The 23,880-nt window shown below is 37.2% G+C and overlaps 1 protein-coding gene across 1 annotated transcript in view; it reads right to left on the bottom strand.

Moving 5' to 3' along the window:
- The window catches only part of Reck (reversion inducing cysteine rich protein with kazal motifs), a 72,815-nt gene that overhangs the window by 24,576 nt on the left and 24,359 nt on the right, over positions 1-23,880 (bottom strand). Inside the window, exons 5-9 of the mRNA XM_010619439.3 lie at positions 21,515-21,600; positions 19,777-19,824; positions 5,895-5,928; positions 3,499-3,696; positions 1,214-1,481 (exon numbers count right to left, since the gene is read on the bottom strand). Of these exons, the coding sequence (XP_010617741.1) occupies positions 1,214-1,481; positions 3,499-3,696; positions 5,895-5,928; positions 19,777-19,824; positions 21,515-21,600 (634 nt within the window). The remainder of the gene's footprint in view (positions 1-1,213; positions 1,482-3,498; positions 3,697-5,894; positions 5,929-19,776; positions 19,825-21,514; positions 21,601-23,880) is intronic.

Below are 23,880 nucleotides of genomic sequence, written 5' to 3'. Positions count from 1 at the left end.
TTTATTACGTTTTGTATTATTTTTTGAGGCAGGATCTCATTATGTAGTTCAGGCTGGCCTTGACCTCACTACTAGCCCAGGTTGGCCTCCTGCTGTGGCATCCTGAGTGCAAGGATTATAAGTGGGTGCCATGATGCCTGGCTCCTCTATTTTTTAACCCTTAAGTGTAACTGACTAATGAATGACAATAAAGCAACATTTAACTTTAGATATGAGTGCCCACCCAAGTGATCTGCTAATATAACAAAATGTTGGTTAAGTTTTGTAATTTAATAAATAGAATACCCTTGAGATGTCAGATAAAAATGTCTTCTAAATTATAAGCTTACCTAATGATCTCCTTGAAGGAAGAATATTATCTTTAAATATTTATTGTCCAATGCTAATTCTTCACATCCCAAAACAGTGTTTTTAGCACTCAATTACAAAATAATCTTTTGTGTATATATACCACACTCGGTAAATATTTGTTGGATAAAAAATAATTAAAAGTTTTAACAATACATTTTTTAAATGGCTCTGGGGGTTGAACCAGGGATTTGTGCATGCTAGGTACACTCAGCTCTTCTCCAGAAAGAATCAAAGATTTTATATCTTCTATACACCAAGCCTACACAATGAAAGAATATAACGTATTTGCTAAGCTTAAAACGATTAATTAAAATGTTACTTTTTTTTTTTTAAATTTTAAACATCAGATTTATTTGGAGAAAACAAAACAAAAAACCCACAACCTAAAGGATGGGATTTTACATCTCAAGACATCTCCCAGGTAGTAAGTCTACAGATTACAAATCATTTTCATATAAGATATTTTTGTACAAATTTTACATGGAGTCAGGAGTGGGACATAAACCAATCCCTGTTTAGTGGGGCAAGGAAGGGGAGTGGGGCAAAATAGCTTTTTTGGGTGCAACTATTTGGAAGGAGACCAGACATGAAGAGGGCAAACTCTACCTTTTCATTATCTACAACCAATGGTTTAAAAAGCAAACCTGTTCAACTCAGGGTATGTCTATAAGTCCACTTCCTAGCTACTGCCAACCCCATCAATTGAGGGTAATTCTCTGGGTGTACCTTTACTCCACTGGATGAATGGCCCATTTCACACACACCCAACCCCTGCAGGGCTAGAGAGGGTCTAACCTGGGACCATGGGAGAAGAGCTCGTTACTTTTCTAATGATTTTAATAAAAGAAAATGAGATACTAACCTACAAGTTGAAGTGTTGGCTTTGGAACAACAATGCAATTTAGCCCCATCAAGGCCGGTAGAAGGAGGAGGGTGTACAGTGACTCCAGGGTGAACAGACTGTGAGCTTTCAAGAAAGCACTGCCAAAGAGGATCCTGAGGTAAGGGTTGGGTCTTACAACCCTCGATGAGACCATCAACAATCTCCATTTCTGTTTTCTTAGACGTCAGAATTCTCTTGCAGGCATTTTGGCACACATGGTCTTCAGCTCTGTCACAGCAATATAAACCTACATTTTCAGAATATAAGTAGCAATTTTATATCATGCATCGCTCAGAAGAGAACACAGAAGTACAGTGGAAATCAGTGCCACTTTGTATCTCTAGCTGCAGTATATGGGTCTATTAAATACTCTCTTCATTACCTGCAGTACAGCAAATAGGTGAGGATAAGGTGGAGGAACTAAAGTATATGTCACCCGAACTTACCCTGTCCCCAGTCACAGGCCCTGTGGCATTATCCTTACAAAAGTACAAAGTCACTTTACATGTGAGAAGTCTTCATGTAAAAGGTATCTTACTTTCTCAGAAAAGTATTACTACACAGCTCAAAGTGGACTTATTTACTGCTAGTGACCAATGTCTAAAAGGGATTATGCTCTTGATACAGAAGAGATGATCAATTAAGCAACAAAAACACTGTACATCATATTCCAAGACAGAATAAAGCTTTTTAGATACCTGTGTAAGTTAATCAATATATGTTATAATTTAAATAATACAGTAGTAAACTGCCAAGATATGTTTGCTTCTGCCTTTAATTTTCTTTTCATTCTGATGCTCAGGACTCAACTTAGGGCCTCATACCTACTAATAAACACATGCTCAACCACTGACCTATAACCCCAGCCCTCTGCCTTTAATTTTTACAAAAAAAGAAGAAAATGAAAGAACACTTAACCAGACCATACAATTCAAAAGGAGTCCTTTAAGGTATTCTCTGGTATATTTGAGTTTGGAGAAACCTTTTCAGGCTGTAGCCTTCTTTTCCATATTTGTCTGTATTAGCATAGGTATTAGAGATGGTTGTTGCTTTATACTTTAAAAAAAACTGTCCCCAACCCCCACTTTTTTAAAAGCTATTAACTCCTTAGCTCCACAGCACCTCTGTCAGGGAACATGGAGATTCCTTTTAAAGAAAAGATTCTTGTGGCAAAGCTTCATTCATTCACTGATTTTCACCACACAGTCACATCACAAAATGTCAAAAGCCTCAGGGTTCTGATTTCAATCATGGCCAAGGCCCACTGCTTCTGGGTTTATAAAAACAAGTCTCTCAATATCTCAGTATAATAAGTCAAACACTGGCACCTGGCTTGGAAGCCAGTCTTCTGTCAGGTTAATCACTCAGTTCTTTCAAATCTATCTCTAAAATATATGAAATAAACAGATGTGCAAAGATGAGGCTTTGAAGATTCCAGTAAGGTACAGGTTCATTATGAGGCCCTGATTTTTTAAAAAATAAAGCTCTTTTTTCATTTTTTAAATTATGAAAGTAATAACTGCTCTTGGTAAAAATTCAAGTATTATTGAAATACAGAATAATTAGATATATGGCTAAAAATATATCATACCATAACTTTGGTTCTGTAACTTGCTTTGCTTAATATATCTTGGACTTTTATGTAAATATATTACCTTTTTGTTGTTTCTAAAGTGTCGATGCTACGTAGTCATGTCATAATTTATTTCATCAATATCCTAATGATGAATGTTTGGGTTCTTTTTTTTTTTCCTGTACTGGCGATGGAACTCAGGACTTTGTGCTTGCGAGGCAGGCATGATGCCACTGAGCTAAATCACCAGCTCTGTTTGGGTTATTTCTAATTTGGCTCTATTACACCAATACAGTACATCCTTCACATGAATATGTACAATGTATTTCTGCAAATTTGAGAATGTTTTCTTGCTGGATAGATCCTGAGAAAAGCAGTTACCAGATCAAAAGACATGATAATTTTGAATTCTAATGGTCATTATTCAATACCCTCCTCCCAATGTCTATACCAAAGAACTCTCTCACTCTTACACTACAGAGCTCCCATTTCCTCATATCCTTGGACAGTCTCATCTTTCTTGGCACCTGCTATGACAAAAATGTCCAATCTGCCAAATATAAACACCAGAGGAAGCCTGGTGTTTCCCAAGTGACTCAGACTACAAGTATCTATAACAATGCATCACTTTCTTCTTATAAATTTTTTTTTTACAAAAAACTGAAATGAGAAGAATGTCTCTTTTACTTACTATCTGTTGGGTTCCTCATTGGATAAGACTGGGTGTAATTGTTCACACAGTGTATTAATTGTGGACTAATAGAGGCACAATAATTTTCCACTGCTTTGATCTGAGATGGACCAGGAGAAGAGTCTGTTCGGAAAATGGCTTGACAGTATTCTCGGCAATTTGTGTGATGACCTGCATAACTGCAGCACACCGAACCCACTATGGGGGAAAAAAGAGACAATGCTCAAGTAATGACAGCCTTTTGTTAATAATAACTCATCATCATAGAGATGGAACAGTTTGTCCTTCTGAATTTGAAAAATAAAATCATACACTCGAAGACAAACACTTAAAATCAGCTCTAATGTAGGCACTGTCACGGGGTTATCCAAGTGCTCACTGATAGAAGAAGAAAATCATTATTCATCAACTTTAGAGTTCAATGGTTCTCCTCAGGCACAGCACTACCCCCTGGAAGAATGCAAGGTCTTTCTGGTTATTGTGATGATGTGGGGACTATATTTGTCTTTTAATGCATGGGTGTCAGGGCTGCTAAATATCCTTCAATATATCAAAACTGTCTTCCAAAATGCTACGAGTGCCCCACTGAGAACCAGTGAAAAAGCTCCCTTCCACATTAGATTTATGGAGGCTTTAAACTAAGAAAACAAACAATACCAAAATAAAATAAAACCCCAATGTCTCACATTTATCATAGGACTAATAAGAACTAAAATAAATCAAATACATAAGTTTGGCAATTTTATAACTGTATACCTTGAAACAAAAATCCAAACACTTCTACGCAGTTTGAACATCTTCAAGAATATGCCTAGATTAGGAAACTCTTCCTTTAGCAACGGATATGATCTACTCCCACACTGAAAAGTAAAACTCACTTGAAATAAATATGACTGGATTTATGTATTTTTAAAAAACACTAATAGGCTGTCATTTAAAGTATATGGGGGGAGGGTGATAAGCAGTTGGGAGGGCAATGTGGAATTTATAGTGAAAAAGACCAGGAGATCCTCACAGGAGTCTACAGGGCTCTGTGGGAGGCTGAAGGAAGACACAGCAGATGGTACAGCTGAAGAGATTTAGAAAAAAGCAGGTAAAAATTCCTGGATAATTATTAGAGCTAGATACTGGGGAACTAGAATCAGATTTTTGGCTTCAAGAATATGTAAATTAACAGATGTAGGCTAAGCCTGAGTTTCTAGGACCAGGAAAGTTCCATATCTATTGTGTCACTTGTTTTAACTTGCAAGAACTACCTAACCTATTGTGCCCACTTCCAAAGAAATTTTTTGGGGGGTACTGGGGATCAAACTTGGGACCTTGTGCTTGCAAGGCAGGTGGCAGCACTACTGAGCTAAATTCCTGGCCCCCAAAGAGTGTTTAATCACAAAACATTTATTATTTTTTGTATGTAGTGCCAGGAATCAAATCTAGTGCCTTGCACATGCTAAGCAAGCAGTCTACCACTAAGGTATATCCCCTGTCCCATAAAGAACAATTATTTAGGACTTCATTTATTACTGCAAACCTCTATGAGGATAGAGTAGTAGTGGTAGTGGAGTATGGTGAGGACAGAAGAGATAAGTAGAAAAGGACATATCTATCTTTTTATCACCTCATTAGGCTAGCTTCCTTACCAGTGTAGGAGGACATGAAATTACTTACCAGACTATCCAAAAATCTTGAACTATGTCCCAGTTTGAAAGGATAAAGATATAGACAGCTAATACTTCTTATTGCCCTTTGATATATGCCACCCGCCAACCTATTTGTTCCTCAGTTGTATTTTCCCATCTCTAAATGCTCTCACTATTCCTTTTACTCAGAGTGCCTCTCCTCCAATCTCCACTGTTAACATCCAGTCTACCCTTCAAGGCCAAACTGAGTCACCAACTCCGGGAAGTCACCTGTAAGCACCCTTGCAGAAAGTGATTCCTCCTTCTTCTGAACTGTCTCAGTGTGCTACTTCATAATCTACCATGCCGCAGAGTTCTTAAGAGTACAGGTCATGCTCCCCATAACTGTGTGTCTGTCCTACAACAAGTAAATACTCAATAAATGTCTTCTAAATGAATTGAGAGGCAGGTGCTACATTATATAATGCCGATGTGCTTAACCTCTGAAAGTGATCCTATTATTACTGTGTTATCTTCCTCTAGCACATCTAGACTTGAGTGTCTCCTTTGTAAATCTGCAATTAAGAGTAGGAACTGTTATAATACATGAATGACTTAGACACTCCAGAGGAAAGAGCTCAGCAGAATCTTGCTGTGCACATTCCCTCAGATGGCTAAACAGCTTAAGATATAATGCCAGCGTCTTGGCAGTATTTGTAACAGCTATTCAGGTTCTGTAAACCGTGTTGCTCTTTGTGTAACTACCAGCAATATACTTACTTTCATTCCTGCTAATGCAACTGAAAAGAGCATTCTGCAAATTAAAGAAAAAACAAATAAACAGAAATTAACAACCAGACAGAATTTCTAATTTTATTCCATTTTATGGCTATATGGAAATCAGAATATCAAACTATATTTCTTCTGGAAGTTGACTAAAAATGCAAAAGTTATAAAATGACCACCAGGCAAAAAGGAAAAACATCTTCTAACACATATGGGGGATCATAATTTTCATGAGCTATAAGCTCACCATCTTATAGCAAACAAAATTTATGTTAGCTTTATCAATGTATGTACTACAATTATTACTTTCCTTCATTTCTTATATGACATTTTCCAGAAAGCATTCTAATCAAGGACATTTAAGGAAATATATATACACAATTACTGCACTTTAAAGCTGAAAGGACGTTAGAGTTCATCTCTAATGGTTCTGAAACATGGCTGTGCACTGGAGTCTCCTGACTTTTCCTGTCTTTCCTAGACTAAAAAGGGTCAGAATCTGGGGTGGGGATGCAGAAACCTAAAGTTCAAACAAGCCTTCAAAGATGGTTCTTTTTCAGGCTTCCTCAGACCAGAGTTTTGGAATCTCCCTACCATTTTACAAATGAAGAAACCACTTTCTCAGCAGGGTAAAGAGACCCATCCCTGACCATGAACAAGTCAAAAGCACAGCCTGAGACTAGAATTAGTTTCTAGAGTCAGATTATGCATCACCCTGTATTAAAGTCACTAGAAGGAAAACAATCTGAAAGTGAAAAAACTCTTTGTCCAAAGCCACCTACATATTCAGGTTATGTCACTATTAATAATTACCATTAATAATTGATAGAGAATGGATTTTTAAAGGAGGTAATATGGGCATAAAAAAGATGTATGGAAATCAAACGCACTTTTATTGTAATGAATCAAGATGATTTTGGCAATCCCCAAAGTAGCCATGTGATCTAAAGAACCAACTTTACTAACACTGAAAACCTAACTTTAGTGATTCATCTATGTAGCTGAAAGAGCTGTACTGAGTTCATTTTCTCCACTAAATAGTATTCCACTGTAGATATAAAGCCACACTTGATTGATTCACTTAAAGCAAAACAAAATTTAAAAAACAAAACAAAAATCCCTGAGCTGCATAAAGACTAATGAACTCATCTAGACTAAACTCTTTTCTGCTAGAGATTGTCAAGCAATTGAAGTAAAAAAGTAAATAGTGTTATTTAACAGTGATCTTGTTTATATTACTCTTCACCCATGTTTCCTTGTTTTAGTTTGACTTTTCAGCTACCCATTTATAGACATTTTCTATTGAGAGTCATTGGATCTAGGAACATTTATAAATCATCTAAATTAATATTAAATAACAACTTCCTACCAATTTTAACAGATGAATGTGATTCTAACTGACCTCCTTCTGATAAGCTAGCTGTTCCTTTTGGCTTTGACTTTTCTGATTTTGTGCCTGAAGGAGTATATTTATTATTTTGCTGGCTGTCCTGGGGTACATGGTCTGGTTTTGTGATTCTTCTAGCTACTTAGAAAGTCCCTAGGGCAGTGGCCCTCAACCATGGGTGATTTTGTTTCCCAGAGGACATTGGCAATGCCTAAAGACACTGCTGGTTATCAAAAGTGGAGAATGTGTGTGATTAGCATACACAATCCTATATCTCTCCCTGGCCCTCCATACAAAGGAGCATCTAGACAGTGTCAACGGGGCCAGAGTGTCAACATTGCCAAGTCTAAAATGTTAACTTGCCACTAAGAACCTCTGCCCTAGGGACTGACAAATTTATTCAAGCTGGATTTTAAAGATTTGAACTTACAAAGAGAGAAAGAAATGTGACTCTCTGGTGGATCATTTAGCTTAAGACACATATTAAAGGAAACAAAACCTGAAAAATATGAGAGATCATCTAACTCAACTTCCTTATCTGACAAGTCTAAGACTAAGGCCTAGAAAGGGAAGCACCTGTGGACTCTTTCATTCACTCATAATCAGGATAAACTGTGCACATAGGCCAAATCTTGCCTAGCACCTGTTTTTATAAATAAAACTTTATTGAAATGAGCCAAACCCATTTGTTTATTATATCTACTTCACACTATACATGCTATAACAGTCCAGTAGATAGACATTACAGTCTACAAGCCTAAAAATATTTGTTATCTGTCAGGCTGAAGAAAAAGGAAAGAGCTTGTTCCTTTGATGTCACATCCAGAGTTCAGAGATGTCCCCAAGCATCTCTCCTTTATTTTAATATTTACTGATAAACCTTTTATGCACAACTTTACCTCAATTTGTTGAACTAAAAAAAAAATTTGTGTTTTTACTTGGAGGTACCTTCAGTGTTAGTAAAGACCACTTTTACATTTTACAGTTTAAGGTTTAAAAGAATGTTCACACTAGTATACTGACAACTGATGAATTCAATTTTTCTCTGGTATACCCATCACGATTTGACCTGTTGTGATTTCATAGACTGATCATATCCCCTGCTTTGATGAAAAATTCCTAAATTTACTGTAAGAAACTGTATCTTTTCAGGTTAAACTATTGTTAATTAGTTGGCAGGGTTTAAGATATGCGTATGTAGTTATATCTTAATGAGTTTATATCTGTAATGAGATATATAATGAGTTACAGTATTTACTTCATTTCTTTGCTAAATTGCCAACCCTGTAGTCTCAGTCAAGTCTTTCGAATGTCGGACAGCCCTCTGGTGGCAAAAGCAGGAAGTAACTGAAGGTTTATATTAATTTGTTTGGGGCTTTTTTCGACCTTCTGCTTACTAGTATCACACCAACTGTGCCTCTCTCACACCATTCGCCTTGAAAAATAGGTCAAAACCCTAGAGTTATAGAGGTGAGGATGTACCACATTTCAGAGACCCAAAGACACAGCTTGCTGGAGGATGACAGGATTACATTCTCTTGGGGATGTAAAATCCCAAAGCTTTCACTATCCAGCTGGAGAGCCAGGAGTACAAGTGAGCAAGGGCAGAGCCAGAGCTACACCCTGTACTGCTCCACTAATGCCCTTCCATAACACTCCACTGGATTATTTTTCTGACTGCAGCCCTTGTATTAATTATGTCCACAGAAAATCATTCTGAACAGTCTATTCTTTACACCAGCACCTTACATAGTGAAAATAAAAGTTCTTGAGGTTAATGTTACCTTCCCCAAAATATCTTTGATTCTGAAGTCTTTCTTCAGGTAGCCACTTTCAGTAAACAGTCTCCTTCCCTATCCCTACTGGTTTTACAGAAGAGGCAGAAGCCCTTCTGTCTACACCAGGAAGCAGGGAACCCAGGGGCAAACTTGGCGGAGAAAGAGAGATGGAGTGGAATCAAAGTGAGGTAACTCACCACACTGACCTTTCTAGGGGAAGAGCCTATGAGCATGCTTGAGAGGCAGATTCTGCCAGTCTAGCCTCTACTTCACAGGTTTTGTTCTGCAGTTTTCTTTCATTCTTTCAGCCTGTTACCTATTCTTTCAGCTGAGTGCCTTTGTAACACTTCTCCATCTGTCTACTTGTTTCAATTCTTTTTCTATCTCCTGCCTTCTATGACTGTCCACTCCAGCAACCTCTCATTCTCACCAAAGATGACAATGATGAAAACTGAACAAACATTAATCATACAAATCTTGTGAAAATTAAAAGTCTGAAGATGGGCGTGGTGGCTGATGCCTGTAATCTCAGCACTCGGGAGGCTGAGGCAGGAGGATCACCATAAGTATGAGGCCAGGCTGGGCTACATGGGGGGTTCAAGATCAGCCTGAACTATATAGAGACAGAGATGCTGTCTCAAAAAACAAAACACAAACAAACAAAAGCACCAAAAAGCACAGGTGGCTGAAATATCTAAAGGTACCTACTATCATGTCCTGGATATCAATAAACAAGTGATTTTTAAATTTCTTCAGCCTCTCAAAATGATGTTATTTCAATAGCTCCATAAAAATGAACACCCAAAACTGAAATGAGATTAACCAGTCTAGAATGCTCAGAGAAGTTTGCTCGTTATCACCACACAGCAGTCAGCTGAAAGCAAATTCACTGCAAAGTAACACAAGGGCTGGAAGACAATCTAGAATGGAGTATGTGCCTGGGGTGGTGACTGGCTGCAGGGGTGGTCTCAAATTTTCACATATCTTTCTATCTGTTTCGAGCATACTAACTCTGGATTGGCCATGTGATTTGCTTCCGTTCAGGGGACATTAGCAAGCATGAAGCAAGCATTTGCATGTTTCCACTTCCTGGCTTGACCCTATTGTGGACATGGGAACATGTCTAAACTAGCCTCCTAGAGGGAGGGGAGAGACACATCAACTCCAGAACTGAGATTATTTAGCCAATGGCACCCTAAAACCAGTCTGCCCACCAACTGATTACAGATGCATGAGTCCAACCAGAATTGGTGAAATCTGGCCAGACCAGAACTGCTTAATAGCCCTTAGAGTCTACAAAAGTAATAAACTGCTATTCTTTTAAACTATAGAGGTTTGGGATAATTTAATATATAACACTATTATAGTAACAACTACAATACTTAGAATAAATATTCTATACTCATTCAAAGAAGGTCTTAGAGTTATTTATGCAAGGTTCTTACATAATAATAACCTTGTATAACTCAGTTTTCTGAGTGGAAAAAAGTTCTATAAAATAATTCTGTTTCTTAAGTACTGTCTACTTATAGGCAACTTTTTGCTTAGCCTTTAAGTGTTCTGCTCTGTGAAGATTTCCCCATTACCTCGAGCAGAGGTTTTTCCTCCAGGTCCAAATGTGTCCTGTACACACTTAGATCAATATACTTAGCTCACTGTATTATAAGGTCTATTTGAATTTCTCCCTTCCTATGGACTACACCAGAGGTGGCAAACCTACGTGTACCATTGAAAGGTCTAAAAGGTTTTCGCCATCACGGGACTAGACTGTGACCTTCTTACAGAGAATGGCTAAATCCTTTCAACTCTGTACCCTAAGAATAGTGCCTGAGCATATTACCAGTTCAGTGCATTTCAGTTCAATGAATGCTGAGTGAAAGAATGAAAGATACAAAGGCAGCTATTGGGACTCTGTTCCAGGAACTCAGAGTTTACTACTGAAGAGAGGCATGTAAACACAGTTACACTAGAGCAGGGGTGGCATACGTTTTAGAGCTTTCAATGATACAAATATCCTGCTGCAGCATGTGTGCCATAGGTTCGCTACTACTGCAGCAGAAGGTGACAAATGCGATGATAATAAAGCATATAAAACATTCAGAGGTAGTAATCAATCTTGTGTGGGTGGAGAAATGAGGGACGGGCAGGGCAGGTTTCAAAGAGGTACCATCTAAGCTAGAATGTGAGATGAGGACTGCCTAGTGAATCAAGGTAGTGGTGTGTTGTGACCAGCTTTCTTGGAAGCATAGAGTGGATCACAAGAGGGGGAAAGTTCTAATTTGTAGTATTTGCTGATGTTCATGATATAAATACCCCCATCCGTGGCTGATTTCAAGTTATAAACTGGCCTGAAGAAGTCTAAGTATTTAACAATCAGTTTTCCCTAGTTGGTAAGAGCCAGCTTCAGTATTTCACTAGATGAGGGTATGTCAGGATAGAATTTCAGGGAAGAAAGAATTTCAGGCAGGAAAAAATACAGCTACAACTAACAAAACACAGTCAACTTGGGAAATTACAGGTAGCACGCTGCTGAAATGTAACGAGGGAAGAGTGGGGAACTAAATCGAGAAAAACTTGGTATTCTGGGCTGAGGAACATGAATTATACTCTCTAGGGGAGCTATTGAAGGGTTTTAAGAAGGGGTATGACAAAATCAAATTAGTCTTTAAAGAGATAACTCTAGAAGAAGTGATGATAATAGTTAAGAAGAAAAATTAAGACTTATGAAAGCCGGTTTGGCAGCCATTGTAGTAGTCCAGTAAAGTGGTATAAAGACCCGAACGAAGGCAATAACTGAGGGTCTAGAAAGGAGACTGATTTAAAATGATTTAGGAGGCAAATCTTTGGGGCTTAATAATCCAGTAATTTGTGGGAAGTGATGAGAAAGAAGAAAGAGCAGATAGTATCTGTTAGGCTTTTAGTTATTTCTGGGAGGACTGTACTGGTACAACTAAAAGAAAAGTATAAAAAAATATTTCTGTTGTGGAGTCTGTGCGTGTATGGTGTAATAAGGGGAAAGGCAGAGACTAGAGGAGGTAGAGAATGTAGGGAAATAATTAATTTGGTTGGTTTGAAATCAATTATTTTGATTCATCAGACATAGGAGCAATTAAAGCTATAGGAGCTGGGCTGGAGGTGCATCTCCGTGGCAGTGCTTGCCTAGTATGGATTTGATCCTTAGCATCAGACACCCTACCCATCCCACCCCCCAAAAAAGATTATGGGAGTAGGTGAGTCACCTAGTGGGAAAACTCTGGCATTTAAGATTAGACCAGGTACAATCTACACTGCTTTAACCAGACTTCCCTTTGGGGATGATCTCATTTAGGTGACTTCAGAGGAGAATGAACTGAAAAGGAAATACACTAGCAGCAAGGATTACTAAATAGGAGTTTCTCCCCTCCCCTAACTACAATACAAATATGACAAAACAATATACAAGTGGAATATAATCAAGGTTTTATACTATCTTAAGCCAATACTGCAGGACCTAATAGGTTTCGCTCTTTTTGGAGCTCATCAGCTGCAGGTAACGGCTCTATCCTATTCTGATATGGTATACCTGCATAGCATTTTACCATTACAAAGCCACCCTTTCATTCTATTTACTATGCCCTGACAATGCTTGACATTTCTGCAGCATCAACTACACTTAGGTCCTGAAGGCTTTGGTGGGGCAAAGTAACACTTTCGCGGGTGGGATGCTGGGGATTTAACCCAAGAGGGTGCACCCCAGCCCACATAATTCTTTTTGTTAAAATAACCCAAGAGCTGATACACTGAGGAACAACATGGCTGTCCTTAGCTAAGCTGTCACCTGCATGTAAGATGGTCTCTTCTATTATAACCACTGTAGTATAAATCCAATCACAAAGAAGCTTAGGCGACCTGTAGCTGTCCAGGATATCCTATTGGTTCTGATATTCCTGTCCCTCTTAGCTCTTACTTTTTTCTTCTTCTTTCCTTTATGCTTGTGGTAATAAATCTAGTCATGGTTAACTTGAGAGAAAAAGAACAAAATAAAATTAATACACAAAAAGCAGAACATTTTATTGTGACATTCTGTGAGGGTACACTGTACAGCCTGTGTAGGCATACATGAACACATGCCAGATAACGGCATCCAACAGCAGAACAAAATGTATGGTAATCTACCATTTCAGTAAAATGGAGATCTCTGGTAAATTTAGGAACTTGGTGGCTGTGACACAGGAGGAGGGGGAAGAGATATATACCATTCGGAATTTCAAACCATGTGAATATCCGAAAAATAAAATATAACTCATACCCTCACAACTACGATAGGTGGCACTGACAGGCTGTGCGTGGAACACACAAGGCTGAATGGTTTTGTTTTTGTGGTTCTGACAGCCTCTTAGAAATATCTTCAGTCTCTTTTTTTTTTGTTTTTTGTTTAAGACAGGGTCATGCTATATATAGTTGAGGCTGGACTTGAATCTGTAATCCTCCTTCCCCCTGCTTTAGCCTCTAAGTACTGGGGTTACAGGCGTCCACTACCATACCCAGCTCAATTTTATCCTAGCATTCTCAAAGAACCAGAGACCAGTGGCAGAACAATATTTTACCTAAATTAGCAACTATTTAGTTTAAAACTTAACTGCTTCAAGATTTTAAAAAAGTTCTCAAAGAAATACCTACCAGCTTTCCTCCATAATTTCTCACCTTCCTTAATGAAATAACTAGTTAATGAAATAAATAAGGGCCTGAGGATTTAGCTCAGTGGTTCGGTGGCCTGCCTTGCAAGGACCTGAATTCAATCCCCGGTATCCAAAAAAAAAAGACTGAAGGAAGCCAGGAAACAAAGGAGAGAAATAAAAATGATATTTCTGAAAAGAATATAATTAAAAACTCAGCAAAGTCTGATGGCAAATTTGTAGCATTGTATTTCAATAGACCATGCAGCAACTGGAAAGTTAGTTATAGTTATAGTCATTAAGAGTGACAGGTAATGTCTGACATTAAAGGTAAAAAATAGATTTATGAATCTTAAATGAAAAGTTTATCTTATCATTTTATAGACATTGTCAGTTCACTGGAAATTCACCAATCTCATGCAATCTTAATGATGTTTATTCTGATATCCCAAGAAAGAAAATAACTATCAATAATCAAAAATTTGAAAACACCATCCTGGTGGTCAGAAGAAAGGGGCACAGCTAAGGTGTGGACAAAAGCTATCTAAAAAGAATCTACACTTTATGTCTCACACCGCATGTAAAACATGAGTTCATGTTTACTTTAGTTCTAATCAGCCAATGTGCAGTAATATGGCTATATCTGTGGTTTACAGCCAACTCTGTTCTGATTGTTGGAGTCTATGTCATTTCAGCTCTTAAATACTTTGAATATGATCTCTAGCAAAGCACATTCATGAATTGCACCTTGCCTAACCAATACTTCTAGGTGAGTCAAGATCCATGCTTGTGAAAATGAACATGTCCATACTTGAAAATGTTTATGTAGAAATTATCAGGCTCGTAATGGTTGATTTTGGTAGCTTCCACAGACCAAAGCTAGTTAATTCCAGTCAAATAGGTGTAATTCTTAAAGAAGTACTCTTTAAGTACTGAGGGAAGTATTTTCTCGGTTATTAGTCAAAATAACTAAATTTGAAAGAGAGATCATTAGTTAAATTTCCCGTCCATTGCTGAAATCTCCACAATATGTAAAAACAGTAAGCTGCTGCTTGAATACTTCTAATGATAGGGTGATCTCTTTTTTGGAAACATCTCATTCTATTCTGGGCACTGATATGAAATATCAGTATCAATCTTATTCCTCCAATTACCAAACAAGCAATCTTGTCTGGATGTAGTGGTATACACCTGTAATCCCAGCACTCTGGGAGGCTGAGGCAGGAGGATAATAAATTTGAATCCCACAGGGCTAGGGGAAGTAGCTACATATGAAGACCCCAAGTTCAATTCCCTGTAAAACACACACACACACACACACACACACACACAGAGTAACCTTGACAACCCAGGAAAAGTCAGTTCTCTATATTTCATGCAGTCTTCATTTACTTTCAAGGTTCAAGTTACTTCAAGATTGACTGTGGACATAACATTACTGCTAATCTTTAATCCTGTATTCCTAACCACATCTGAGATACGGTCTTTACACGGAAAGACTTAAAATTCAGTATTTCTTATTTAGCCCCTTCCCAGTGAACATGCTATTGTTGCTGTAATTTTTTAAAAATTCAACACTATTGTTTTATATAATCTGTTTTAATTTATACACTTTCTATTTTCATGTTCCCTTCTGCATTTAAGTAATTTTCTTTTCTTTTTTTGTTTTAGTACTGGGGATTGAACTTGGGATCTTGTGCTTGCGAGGCAGGCAGTGGAACCATTAGGCTAAATCCCTGGCCTGCATTAAAGTAATTTTCCACTTGAAATGGATCTTGCAGAGATTCCTTTGGAGGAAAACTTCTAGAAAGGGTCTAGTAATGGCAATTCTGTTTCTGTTGTCTAGAAATATCTTACCGACACCTTCTTTCTTGACAAACATTTTTGATAGATACAGAATTTCAGACTGATAATTATTTTCTTTCAGAACTGTTTAGGAATCATCCTTCTGTCTTCTGGCTTTCTCTCTTGCTCCTGGGAAATCAGTTTTTGGTCTCCTGAAGGAAATGTCTTTTTTTTCTGACTGCTTTCAAGATTTTTGGTAATTGTAACCATTAATCATGATACGTCTGTCTATATAAATGAATGAAGAAACTTCTAGCAGATTAGAAAGCACAGCTCTTCATGTATCCATGGATGACTGACAGGTAGGACAGCACACTGAGGGAAGAAGACCCACTTGAGATGTGGATGGCACCAACCAACAGGCTTGTAGACTGAACTGGACAAAAGGGAAAGGAAGAAGGAAGTGTCCTTATTTTGGAAGAGCTCAATCTTTGCCATCACCTCTGGACATCAGCCTCCAGTTTCCTCAGTTTTCCATCACAGACTTGCAACAGCAAGTGAGTTTCTAGGTCTTTGGCCTTGGACTGGTGCTGCATCCTTGATCACTACTGTTCTGCAGCTTCCATCTTCTTGAGCTGAGCAGTTGCTGAATTCTCTAGCTCTTCAGTATATGAACAGCTGTGGTAGGTTTTCCCACCTCTGATCCTGCAGATGACCACTATGGTCTCTTCCACCTCTGATCCCTTAAGCCTACCTAATCTCCTTGCGTAATTATACATATATTTTCTATTCCTCTACAGAACCTTAACTAATACAGCCATGATCTGTGTTTATAATTTGTAGATTTTTTTTAACTTGTTGGGGATTTGCTGAGTTTAACAATGCCTCTGTCCATACTTTTTCTTCTAGTACTCCAATTAGAATACTTTCTCACTATCCTTTCTTTTATTCTTTAGCCTCATGTCCCTTTGTGCTGCTTTTCCATATACTTTTTCTAGTTTAGCTTCCAGTTCACTGATCTAATCAGGTACAACACTTATCAATTGTGCTTTTATTTCAACTCTATTTTTCTGGAAATCTGTTTTCAACAATGCTTGCTCTTCATATTTCCAAGATTATTTTTATCTCTTAAACAATTTCTGGTCTGCACCTGATAACTTCTGTATCTAAAGTGCCTTCAGGTCTGCTTCTGTTCAACAATGTTCTGAGGCTCTTACTTGATGAGTCTTGTTTTCTGATGATGCATTTTATGATGTATTTATTGTGAATTGCTTATTTTCCTTAGAACATTATCTGGAGAAATCCCAAGGAGTATGAAATAATGATTAGTTCTTCCATAGAGGATCTGTGTTAGCTTGTCTCAGGCACTAAAGAGACACTACCATTTTAGAGTCATTTTAAATAAATTCTTAGTATGAGTTTTTGTCTGTCTGTCTGTCTGTCTGTTTTTGAGACAAGGTCTCATTATGTAGTTGAAACTGACCTGGAATTCACTATGTAGCCCAGGCTGGTCTCAAACTCACAGTGATCCTCAGGTCTCAGCCTGCCTCCCAAGTGCTGGGATTACAGGTGTGCACCACCACAACTGGCTATGTATGAGGTTTCAACACTCAGTATGATTTGGGCTGCAAACTTAAGTGAAGGCCAACTGATATATATACAGTTTACATATATATTAGTTTTCAAAGGAGACAGCATTAAGGTTTGAGAAACAATTTTCCTTTTAGGGGAGCAGATGAGCATATTTTGGGATTCCAAACTTACTGATGGGAAGGGAAGGGGACTTCAATTACATTTTCTACTGCCAGTCAGAACCAGAGATTTACCTATTGACTTCTGATCTCCATAAAGTTACAAAGCTGTGAAAACTGATTCAGCAAAAGTTCTTAAGGTTACTATCTTCTTTAGTGCCTTTACTTTTCTAGATTCCTGTCTTAAGTGCCTTCTCCAAAACTCCTCACTCCCACACTGGTGACTGAACCCATGGTTGTTGGTTCTTCCCAACCTTTTTATTTTATTTTCAGACAGGGTTTTGCTAAGTTGCCAGAGCTGAGCTTGAACTTGTCATTCTCCTACCTCAGCCTCTCAATTAGCTGGGTTTATAGTCTTGTACCACTGTTCTGGCTTCACTTAAATTTTTGGCCTGGGAATTCCATATTTTCTTTCCAGGAAATTAAGCTGTCATTTTAATTTTTTTTTTTACCTGGAGAATTGGTGTAGGTATCGAGTCAGCCCTATTTCCAGAAAGGAAGCTCTACAGACATGTAGTGCCTTTAAGCACAGGAAAATAGTAAATGTACGCCAGGAAACTAGGCCTCAAAGAATTATTCTATCTCCTTGAACATCATCCATTATAGCCACTCCATCATAACATAACAAACCCTGTTGACAGATTCTGCTTTCAAATCTCTGATTTTTGAACTCAGAACTTTATCACTATAGTCCTAGATATGGGTCTTACCTCTTTTTAGTCAAACTTCTAAGAAGAGTTTGGAATATCTAAAACAGCCTGCACACAGCTAAGTCTTAAAGCTTTCTAAAATACTGGCTTGGTTGTATTAGCCTTCTTTTACAAAATCTTCATCATCATTTAATAATAGGTTGGGCTCCAAAATGTCAATATTCCAATATCTGGTTCTACTTTACCTATTCAAGCACAGATTCTCAGCCCAAAACAGGCCTATCTTCTTTTTGCCCTCTGCATAAGCCATGGGTACTTCTGCTAATATGCCTCTGATCCACAGCCTTCTTAACTAAATGATACCAATCTTTTCAGGCCTCTCCCTTTTGCAAAGTTTTTCCTGATAACTCCCAATATGCTTGCTCTGCCTTTAACTTCCCTGATCCCTTGTGTATGCAGTATATATTTTAATTAAATACAATTAGACATAATTTTTTAGTCTTTGAAGTCAAGAGATTTTAATTTGCTTAGCTAGCATTCTAACCTAAGTCTTACTCTAAAGTTTTTGCTCCAATATATAAAACTGTCTCTCAATATTCAATAAATACTGTTGATTAACATAAGAAACTAGACTATAAAATCAGAATAAAGCTTTACATTTAATTGATTTATTTTAAGTTGGTTAGAACAAAACAGAATCTTAAATTGCATTAAATTTTTAAAATTTTATTTAAAATTTATTAAATTATTAAAATTTTAATTTATTTTCAATTTTAATTTAAATAAATTCCTTAGAAAATTCCCTCAAAAGGAATACAAAGCTGTTTTCCAATAAGGATTTTCCTGTTTTGTTTTGATTTTTGGTACTGGGGATCCAACTCGGGTCCTTGTGCTTGCAAGGCAGGCAGCAAAACCACTGAGCTAAATCCCCAGCCCTCCAATAAGGATAATTAGTTTCTCCAAAAGATTCTCCAATTAAAAAATGTTAATCAAGAGATAATTTCAGGCTTTGAGAAAAGAAAAAATCAAGACTATAATCATGAAGCAATTACGAGAGTTACTCTTTCTTTTCCAAGAGAACACAGATTATTAAAAGCAATAGAAATCACAATGTTTAGTGATAAAAATGATGAATGAGGCATGTGCATTTAAGTCTCCTTAATTACACGGCATTGGCCTTACAATATGAAAAACAATAAAACTGTCACATTTAACAACAGGTTCTAGAAAATGAACAAAGTAGCCCCTCAATGAAGCCCTTTTACATCAGGGACAATCATCTGCACATACATGCATGGTGTATTCCCCTCTACTCCCTCTCCTCCTCTACTCTTGCTCTAGTATCTCCCAAATCTAGATACCACAATGCTTGAAATCACATCTTTTGAAGACAAGAGTTTCAGATTTAATGGAGCCCTTGTAACTCAATATTTTTCCCCAAAATACAGGATGTCTGTGAAGTTTGAAGCTATTAAACTGGCAGTGTGATTTTATTTCTTTGTTTACATTTCTTCATGATAGAAATAATATTTTTAAAATGGACCCAGATGGGTCAAGAGATTGGAAAGGGTTGGTAAAAGAGGATACAGAACCTAAGAAAAACTATTACACAATTTTGAGTAGCAGTTGATTTGTTGTGAAAACATTATAAATCCTTTGTCCATGACATTTTGACACTTAAAAATGAATATTTAGTTTCAACAAAAATAAAGTTATAACATCTTTAAACAAAGTAAATGACATTTTTGTCAAGGCTAAATAAATCTTTCACAAGATAAAAGGTGATTTGGCAAAAAAAATGAATTCATTATTTTTTCAATTCTGATAACATCTGAATAGTGTATCCAAATTTGTTAAATAAAATCCATACCTCATATTCTTTTCTGCAAACTTTGGAGATATCATTCTTTGAAGATGCCTAAAAGACAACAAATTTCTCCATTAATTTATTATACATGGTATTTGGCACAGGACAAAAAAAGTACAGAAATTAGTATATGTTAATTGCTGGTGTGTAATATTCTTTATTTTATGAAGGCAAACCTTATACTCAAATACTTAAAAAGTTTCTAAAATGTAACAAATTTCATGCACTATCTTTAAAATAAGCAATAGGACCTATTCAATATGCTAGAGCTTCACTCTAACTTCTCTGGTTTTAATCTTACATAATAATAACACAGTTCTTCTGTTATTTAGGAAACTAGATGACTTTGAAGGCCATGTATATCAGAGGACTTTTCTTTTTAAAATAAATTCCACTCTAGCAAATTTTCTTGTGAAGCTTTGCCATAGTAAATTTTCTTGTGAAGCTCTGCCAGGGCACTTATATTTTGCTTTTTCTTTAACCCTTCATAGTCAAAGCTTTTATAGTGAATGTACTATCGCTTCTCGGCCTTTTGGCTAAGATCAAGTATAGTGAATGTACTGGCTTAATCCTCTCAGAAAAGTGCTATTTATAATAGAGAGGGTAACTAAACAAGGGATGAGTACTATGCCAGGCATTTAACAAAATTTACTTTTATGTAATTTTCTTAACAAGTTTATGAGGAAGATATTATCCCCTCTATGGATTAGGAAACTGGTGCTCAGAGAAATAGCAAATTTACTACACTTAAATAAAACAAGCCCTCCCCCCAATCTGCCAATAAGTGGCGATTCTTTCACATGACATCAGCCTCCACTTACAGTTCCAGAGACATGGGCTCTGGGTCCCTTGTTGTTTTTCTTCTTATTCTATCACCTAGACCCATGGAATTTAGAACAAGCCAGCTGATGAGAATGAAGAAGGTATGAAGCAGAGCGGGCTGGCAAATGCTTTATGTCTCACTAGACCTATTATAGCTCAAATTTTCTACAACTCACTTTAATATATAGAGACAGCAGCAGATAGCTAGGTCATGTGCTGCCCAAAGAGTGTTGTTCAGGCTATAATACACTTTGTATAATACCACATCTCCAATACTCCTATCCAAAGACCAGTCTCTAGAAAAAACTTTAAGAGGCTTCTCAGTTGTGGTTTCAAATCCATTTAAATAATCATCTAAACAACTTATCTAGCTTTTCCCAGTTAAGTCTACTTCCACCATATGGAGTGGAGATGCTAGGAGGCTGGTTTTCCACTGAAGACTACTATGAATATATGCAGTGAGGAAGAACTCAGGAGCCTAACTAGGACTGTAGGAGTCACACTCCCTTTAGGAGCAGAAAGGAGGTGTGAGAACATGCCAGGATAAAAGCTCAGAAAGAAGGGAAGAAGAAAATGAAATAAACCAACTCTATCAACTGCTCTCATCCAAGCATATTCAAAGCATATTCATTTACTTGGAGTTGGTTAGCAATGACTCAGCCTGACCATGGAACAAAGTCATGTTGGAAGGTCTTAATTCCTATAAAATTCATTCCTTGAATGGCAGAGAGAGGGAAAAGGTAAGAAAGTAAATACGAGATAGCTGAGGGTCTTACTGTATTGGCCATAACGAAAAAACAGTAATTCTAAAAGGAAACGATCTATGTAAGAAATGCTAAATTTGCAGTTTCTGTGGTCATCTCCCCAAAGCTACAACTGTATTCCATGATGCTTAATAAGCCCAAATGCCCGTTGTTACCTGCTTGCATGCCTGTCGACACTCCAACGCAATTGCCAGCTCACAACAGCCTAAGCCAACCCAGCCATCAGACTTCTTAAACACACCTTAAAAACAAATGTTCAAAATTTTGGTAGTAAGTAGTGACAGGGACAACTAACACACCAAACTGTTCCACAGATGCCACCAAAAGATGTCCATGGGAAAGCTAGCTCAGACAGCAAGGCCTCAAAATTATTAATACCTTCTCTTCATCCTTACTCCCAATGCTATCACCGCTAGTCCTTACAGTCCCCCACAGAATACTCATCAGGTCCTTTGTTTTTCTTCCCTTTTCTTTGCTCCCCTTGAACTCTCTTTAAGTAATTCTTTTATGTAGATTAGCATCTCTCTCAGAGGACATACAAAGTAAGACATACAGAGCAGTTATGGGAAAGGCTGTTCCCTTATTTTCAGACTATGAATCAGAGGCAAAGCTTCTAATTTAATTTAACATGCAAACAAGCAAACAAAAAAAGAGCACAAGTATTATTGTGTTCAAAATATTAAATATGAAATAGAGCGTAAAAACCATGATCCTGTTTTAAAACTAATACTTAGGGGCTGGGGGCATGGTTCAGTGGTAGAGAGCTTGTCCAACATGTGCATGGTCCTATGTTTGATCCCCACCAACAAAACAACCTCCAAAAGCACCCCTCCGTACTTAGAAAACATGCAGGAACAATTTTTGTGAGGCAAGCCTTGCTTTGATGGGCACATTTAATCACAGAGCAAAACTGCTCTGTACTTTTGGTTCAATTTATGCACAGCAATGATTTAACCAAATTACTGTGAAATCAAAAGATAATACATAAAAAACCTTTTAATACGTTTTTAGATCTCTTCTGCAACCATAAATGTTAACAAATGACTCCTAGCACAAAATCACAAGAAATAAGAAATAATTATAAAAAGAGAAGAAATAATCATGAAAAGAGAAAAGACAAACTTGAAAGGATGTGCACATTCCTTGCTTCCTTTACAAAATGCTTTATGCTACTTCCATGTAATATACAGATTTGCCAGTTCACATCTGCATTAGGTTGTTACTTACATTTGGAAAACATGGTAAGGACTCAAGGCAATAGGTAATACAGATATCTAAATGTAGCTAGGATTTAATATGACAAATAATATAAGTATCTACTGGAAAACAAAGCAAAATAAATGAAAGCAATAAATGGTTTACAGACATACAAATTTCTCAAAATTGTCCCCCAAACTGATTAAATATAAACCACTTCCACTATAAAAACTGACTAAAAAGACTTCATATAAGCTACTTTATCTCTATATATATTTTAAGAGTACAAAGACCAACAGACTCCCATCTAGCCCTAGAGCCTAGGACTTTCCTTGGAATATGTGTTGCTTGCTCTTCAGAATCTCTCATGTTAGACAGAATTGTGAATAGAATCCACATAGGTCCATAAACTCTGAGCTATTATATGTAATGAAGTACACTGCTATTTCCATGTATCCAGTGGCCTCAGGAAATACTGAATTATTGAACAAGCTTTTACATTTACTGAGTCCCTACTAAGTATAACATATTCCATTTATGGCTGTGTGGACTACAAAATTATGAAACAGATAAAACATATGACTCATTTCATAATTGAGATTACAGTTGGGTACTCCATGGGGGTGTGTGTGTGTGTGTGTGTGTGTGTGTGTGTGTGTGTGTAAATTCTAGGGTACTAGGTAGAAAGATTAGGAGAAGAGGCAAAGTGGGTAATTCCAGGAAAGCAAATAGCCCAATTTGTTTGAAATGCAAACTTCCAACAGTGTGGCACTTTTTAGAATTCAGAGATATATAAGGTATATTCCTTCTTTTAAGGCAAGGGCTTTAAGCAGGACTGGAAAATAAGTGTTAATTCTAGAAGACCAAGAATGCCAGGCTAGAGAGTTTGGGTTTTTACTTCAATGGATATCCTGAGGGATTCTTTCTGAAGGGGCCAGGGAAGATGAACATAACATGTTGAAATGGCAATCGTAAGTTTATTATAATATTCTATCCTTCAAAGACCAGAATTAGGAATAAAGGCAGATGCAAAGTTTTGCAAGAGGACAGTCAATGGAACTAGAAGAAAAAGGAATCAAAGATAACCTGCAAGTTTCCAGTTTTGTATCATTCTCAGTAGTGGCAGTTATGTGTTTGATTGGGATTTGCATTTCGGGTGCCACCTGTGTAGAGAAACCCAGGTAGAGAGGTCTGTAAGTCAGAAACAACAAATAAGATTTGAGAGTTCCCTTCCTAGAGCTAATCTGATAACTATTCTGAAAGGAATGAGACTATGAGGGTGAGGGTAGAGGAAGAAGGGAAGAACATCACACACAGGAAGAAC

The sequence above is a fragment of the Fukomys damarensis genome, unplaced genomic scaffold, assembly GCF_012274545.1.
Source record: "Fukomys damarensis isolate Sample0158 unplaced genomic scaffold, DMR_v1.0_HiC HiC_scaffold_36, whole genome shotgun sequence".
Classification (NCBI taxonomy): domain Eukaryota; kingdom Metazoa; phylum Chordata; class Mammalia; order Rodentia; family Bathyergidae; genus Fukomys; species Fukomys damarensis.
The sequence above is the reverse complement of the archived record's forward strand: the minus strand, read 5'-3'. Positions and strand labels throughout refer to the sequence as shown.